Raw genomic sequence first — 6,490 nt, forward strand, 5'->3', positions numbered from 1 at the left:
AGGCTGTCAGTGATTCATTTTCTTTTTCCAGCACTGAACTTGCTCTCGAGAAATATTTAACCCAAAAGGCGACTGGCAGACAATACCCCCAGTAGCCTGGGTTTGCCGGATCAACGCATGCTTGAGTTAATTTACCAAGTGACGTGTGGACATGCATCCACTCACCAGAGAGGTAGAGCAAACACTTACAAGGTAAAAGGTAGTGATGTGTTTCACCCTGCGGCCTTACATGAGGCTTAATTAAGCTACAAAATGCTCAACGTGTCCAGTGTTGAAGGAATCTCTGTTTTGTGAACTAAAACTTCCAAGTTATTATTCTTTTTATGTTAGCTTAGCCATCATGCAAAATTTACTGGTGAAGCAGTTAATAAAACACACATATCCCATGGAAGGGTTTTGTACATTTCAGTCCTTACAAATAACAAAGCAATGATAAACCCTGCACGGTCCTGAGAGGAAGTTCCTTTGCTTCTTAAAGCTGCCAGTCCTGGCTCTTTGGGGGCTCATGTGTTATAAATTCTGGAAGCTCTTTTAGCCGCAGTTTGAGCATCAGGCGAATCTTCTTCCTCTTCCTCGGTTCGCTTGTGTTTTAAAAACAAGTCAGACTTTAAGAAGCGGCTGTAGCTGTCGTACTTCATGAGATTAAAGATCTACAGAGGAAAAGAAAAAAGAATCTGAAGGCTGAGGCGAATCCAGGCCATAAATCATCTCATCAAGTAAGTATTAGATACCTACCATGTGCCAAAGAATACTAATACGTGCAAAGAACACACTAAGAAAGCTCAAATAAGCCATCTGCTAGACAAGGCAGATTTCCTGGAGATTTTTGGTCATTATGCAATAATCTCAATGGAATATATAGACAGTCACATGAACAAATATGCCTTTATTTTCCACGGAAATATAGATTCACACAGCACTCTTTCAGACCCTTGTACCAAGAAGGCCTTCAAGACTCTCCCCTTTATTTGCCTAGATAACACAAGGACGTATTTCTCCAAGAGCTTAAGGCAGCCGGATAGAAACCATTTCTGTAGAGGCAGTGGTGTTAAAAAGATCACTGATATATCATATGATGCCAGTATTGTTAAGACTCCCAGTAAGTCTGGCATCCGAGATCTCAAACAAACCTATTATTGTGCCAAGAGTCAAAATGAGGCATGCTCACTGCAGGGCAGGACAGTCAAACTATGATCTTAGCACGGGAACAGGCCCCAAATAAAGAACAGAGCAGCCAGCTGCAGCAGGCCAACATCTGTGCCATCAGACAGGCTGGGGAGCACATCCCTAGAATGAAACAAGTCTAAGGTATGTCAGGTGAGCGAAGAAGACACCGGACAGAGCTGAAGTGCCCCAGATTAGAGGGCGGCCCCTGCCGGTACAGCAGACACTCAGAAGGCTGTCCACAGGCACAGTAGCTTCCTTTGGCCGCCACTGAACCTCTGCTGGGCCATGGTCCTTGTGACCAGCATTCATCTTCCCCCACTCCTACCCAATCCTGTGCCATCTGCCCTCCTCCCTTGTCCCAGGAAAGGGGCAGGGAAAGGAGAAGCACAAAGCCTTTTCCAGCTGTTGAGGAGTATAATCTCTTTCCCACCCCTCATCTTTCTCTCTCTCTCTCTCTCTCCCCCTCTCAGACCTTTCCACTTAACTTTCAGTATACTCTGAAACTAAAAATCCACACAGTTCACCCTGGTACACGGAACAACCAAGTGGAAAGTTCCAGAGATGTCTAGAATGTCGCTGACTGCCAGACGGGGTTGTCAAGCAGATGGTAAAACCCTGACATATTTTAAGGCTGCCCTCTCCCAACACACATACACTATTTTATAAATGAAACATCTGAGGGGGCCGGGCACGGTGGATCACACCTGTAATCTCAGCACTTTGGGAGGTGGAGGCAGGTGGATCACTTGAGGTCAGGAGTTCAAGACCAGCCTGGCCAACATGGTGAAACCCCCGTCTCTACTAAAAATACAAAAATTAGCTGAGCGTGGTGGCACATGCCTGTAACCCCAGCTACTTGGGAGGCTGAGGTGGAAGAATCACTTGAACCTGGGAGGCAGAGGCTGCAGTGAGCTGAGATCACACCACTGCACTCCAGCCTGGGCAACAGAGCGAGACTCTGTCTCAAAAAAATAAATAAATAAAATAAAATAAAAAATAAATAAACATCTGAGGGACTCAAAGGACTCAGAACATCTGCTTGGCAGATAGGAGGTGCTTCAGGAGGGAACTGGAACCCTCAAATTTTATACCTTCATCTTCCCAAGATGGCTTCGACCACAGCAGAACCGCCTGAGTCACTGTGCTATAAACAGAGTCCACGACCCAGAGAAAGACCTGGGACTTTAGGTTTTCTTTAAACTGTTAAACTAGCGCCTGCCCATCTCCTGGTGCCCTTCTAGTACTGCCCGAGTCGTCCAGCTGCTCAGCAAGGCCCTGCCTCCTTAAGGCCCTGTCCCATGCCACGCTAGAGCAGTCGTCTGTCTTGTAGCCATCCTGTAATTCCAGGTGTGACTGTAATTTTCTGAGGTTTACAGAAAAAAAAAAATTTAATCCCAGAAGATACAAAAATCATAGCCGGGGGTGAGGTGGGGGATGAGAAACACCATTATTCCTTCAGGGTGTCCCACCAAGGTGCTAAGCAAGCGTCACCATCTGCCTTATTCAGCCCTTCCAAGCACAAGAGCCCCCAAGGAAAACTTTTCGAGGCTTACCTAGTTCAAAGTTTGCAATGAATGCCCAAATGTGACTAATGAAACCAGTGGCACCAGGGTCCCGGCTGGCACCCAGCCTCAGTTCTGTGCCCACTCCCACCCCAGGTCCACGCAGATGGGACCTGCCACTCTGAGCAGGATGCGGTGCGACCCAGACATCTCGTGTGAAGTCTTTGCGCGTGGGAGAGGAACATCCTGTTTGCCTGTAGTGGCTCTGAGGCTCAGACTTCAAAGTAGAGAAGAAAAAAGGCTGGCGTTGGGGGCACCCAGGGCAGAGGAGGAGGGGGAGGGAAGGAGGCTGCTTGAGCTGGGAGGAAGCTCAGGGACTGCACCGGGCTGGCAGGACTCGACCCTGAGATCCGGAGGCTGCCAGCAAGCCTGAGGGGAGGGGGCTGCAAACTATTTATTAAGAGCATAAGGGCCACTCCCTACTGGGGCAGGTGTGAAATGCCCTACAAGTACAGAAGTCCCTCAGGCAGAGGTTTTGTCCTCTGAGAGCCCTTGCCCATCTCCCATGCTACTGCAGTGACTGGGAGGTGGCTGTGGCCGTTGGACCCAGACAGGCTCGAGAAAGACAGGATGTCACCCCCAAAGCCTGCATGTGCCTGGGCTGTGGGAAGCCCGACTGCTCTACATGGGGTGCGCAGGCAGACTTCTGACTGCCACCGGCCAAGGACCCCCTGGGCCTGGCTCAGGAGCATGCAGTAACAGGGTGCTCCTGGGACGGGGCTCAGCAAAGGTGACTTAGAGGATGGAGAATGCAACTAAGGCCGGGCGCAGTGGCTCATGCCTGAAACCCCAGCGCTCTGGCAGGCTGAGGAGGGGATAGCAAAATCCTGTCTCTACTAAAAATATAAAAATTAGCGGGGCTTGGTGGCACCCACCTGCAGTCCCAGCTACTAAAGAGGCTGAAGTGGGAGGATCACCTAAGCCTGGGGAGGTTGAGGCTGCAGTGAGCTAGGATCACGCCATTGTACTCCATCCTGGGTGATAGAGTCAGACCCTGTCTCAAAAAAAAAAAAAAATGCACCTACAACTTTCTTCCAAGAAAGCGGCCAGAGATAGTGTGTCCAGGTACTGGCCAGAATCTCATCTGTCATAGGGAAAAGAGCTGTAACTGGGGTCCAGTAAATGTTTACCACTGACTGAACAGAAACCGTTCGCTGCGCAGCAGCAGAGGCTGGGGAAATGAATCCAGCTAGTACCCGGCCGCTGTGCCCTCCAGCCCCGCGCTAGGCAGCGTGTGGGCATTCTTTCCTTCAATCCCCTCTCCAGCACTCTGAAGACCCTGATTTGGCAGAGGAGGACACGAGGGGCTTAGGGGTTCCTCACAGTTCCGGAGGCTAGAAGTCCAAGGTCAAGATGCTGTCAGGGTGGGTTTCTCCTGAGGCCGCTCTCCTTGGCTTGCAGGCCACACCTTTTCCCTGCGTCTTCACGGGGTCTCCCCAGTGCATGTGTATCCTTACCTCCTCTTCTTACAAGGACACCAGTCAGATTGGATTAGGGCCCACCTCCATGTCCTCGTTTAATGTTAATTACCCCTTTAAAGGTCTATCTCTAAATAAAGTCACATTCTGGGGATTAGGACTTCAACATATGAATTAGGGAGGGGAGCACAGGTCAGCTCATAACAGTGAGCAAAAGAGAAGGGCGGGAGGCCAGCCCTGGCAGGCTCCAGAGCCCCTGCTCCTGACCATGAGGCCATCTGCCACTCGCATGGCAGGACAAAAAAAACGAGGGCTGCAAAGAGAATAACATGGAAAACTGCCCGTGAATGTTAAATGACTGATACTAAATTTTAAAAACACACCCTGTCTAAAAACAATGATCCCAAATACGTTCTTTTTTGTTTTTGCTGTTTGTTTTTTTGAGATGCAGTCCCACTCTGTCACTCAGGCTGGAGTGCAGTGGCGCAATCTTGGCTCACTGCAACCTCCGCCTCCCAGGTTCAAGCGCTTCTCCCACTTCTGCCTCCTGAGTAGCTGTGATTACCGGCGTGTGCCACCACACCCAGCTAAGTAGAGACGGGGTTTCACCATGTTGACCAGGCTGGTCTCAAACTCCTGACCTCAGGTGATCCACCCTCCTAGGCCTCCCAAAGTGCTGGGATTACAGGCGTGAGCCATCGCACCTGGCTCCAAATACATTATTTAAGAGTGTATCCATGTGTCTAAGTGAGAAATAAATGTCCCTAAAGGTCAGTAGTGGGGTAAGTGGTGCTCCCCTAAACTTATGTTCACCTGGATTCTCAGAATTGACCTCATTTGAAAAGAGGGCTGGAAAAGGGTCTCAAAATGAAATCACACTGCATTTAGGGTAGGCCCTAAATCCAAGGACCGGGTGTCCTTATCAGAAGAGGAGGGGACACAGAGAGACACACTGAGGGAAGAAGGTATGTGAAGGCAGAGGCAGACATCGGTGATGCAGCCATGAGCCAAGGAGCGCTAAGGAGTGCCGGCAGCCACCAGCAGTCTGGGAGCTGAAGGGGCAAGGAAGTACCCCCAACACCCCCCCCGCCACCGCCCACCAGAGCCTTTTGGACAACAGGGCCCTGCCAACACCGTGATGTCAGATTTTCAATGTTTCTGCTGAGCGAATGCGTTTCTGCTGTTCGAAGCCACTTGGCTTGGGGTCATTGCTTACGACAGCCCAAGGAGGCTCATCGAGTCATCTTTTTGATTTTACCTCACCCCTGCTCAAACACAGAAAATGAGATGGGCCTAGGGGTCCCAGACAGTTCCAACAAGCAGGGCTCCCTGAGGGGGAGAAATGACCTCACCAGGGTTGGACTGTGATGGGCACCTGAACAACATGGTCAGACTCCTTAAGTGTCCATGAGGAAGAGAAAGAAGAAAATGGAGCCATCTGGGCTAAGCGGGAGGCTGCAGGTGACTGGAAGACACGGTAGCAGAGCTGAGGCAGCCATCCGTCCAACGAGCGGCTGCTGGTGAAGCGGAAAACTCAAGTTGGCAGCTGAGCTGCATTCTGTTATCTTTTTTTTAAATTTTTTTGGCCAAGACAGCTGTGGCTTAGCAAGGTTTGGGGTTTTGGCAGCACCACATCTGCGAGCTGCAGGCCTGGACTGTAAACTGTTTAGAATCGTTGCCTTGGGATCCAATCCTACAGGCTGCTGGAAGTGAGATTCAGACAAAAACGAGGAGGGAGGCTTCCTGCAGATGTGCAACTTTGTACAACCGTCCTGCAAAACCAGGTCTTTATATCACCAAACCACCTCCTCTCCAGATCCCAGACATGGCCATGACTAAGCAGGATTTGCCTTCCTGAAAGAAAAATATCCATGCAGTGCTCCAACTTCAGACTGTTCAAAATGTGCCGCTCCAGGAAAGGACGTCCCCCTGACGCACACTCAGCTGTGTAAAAACGAGCTCAACCAGCCTTGGAGGCCCCTCTGTGAATGTTGCGTCTGTCTCCATTCATTGCATTTCAAGCCTAATAAATATTTTAACACTTCTCAGAAGACAAGTACAGAAGACCTAAACAGGCCGGGCGCGGTGGCTCAAGCCTGTAATCCCAGCACTTTGGGAGGCCGAGACGGGCGGATCACGAGGTCAGGAGATCGAGACCATCCTGGCTAACACGGTGAAACCCCGTCTCCACTAAAAAATACAAAAAACTAGCCGGGCGAAGTGGCGGGCGCCTGTAGTCCCAGCTACTCGGGAGGCTGAGGCAGGAGAATGGCATAAACCTGGAAGGCGGAAGTTGCGGTGAGCCGTGATAGCGCCACTGTACTCCAGCCTGGGCGACAGAGG

At 50.4% G+C, this 6,490-nt stretch overlaps 1 protein-coding gene across 1 annotated transcript in view; it reads right to left on the reverse strand.

Annotated features, from left to right (window-relative positions):
- Window positions 1–221: 221 nt before the first annotated feature.
- RGS10 (regulator of G protein signaling 10) overlaps window positions 222–6,490 on the reverse strand; it is a 36,366-nt gene continuing 30,097 nt past the window's right edge. The window contains 1 exon segment of the mRNA XM_017849784.1: window positions 222–650. Coding sequence (XP_017705273.1) covers window positions 504–650 — 147 coding nt within the window. The 3' untranslated portion in view covers window positions 222–503.

This window comes from Rhinopithecus bieti, unplaced genomic scaffold, assembly GCF_001698545.2.
Source record: "Rhinopithecus bieti isolate Rb0 unplaced genomic scaffold, ASM169854v2 scaffold_33066, whole genome shotgun sequence".
Lineage (NCBI taxonomy): Eukaryota > Metazoa > Chordata > Mammalia > Primates > Cercopithecidae > Rhinopithecus > Rhinopithecus bieti.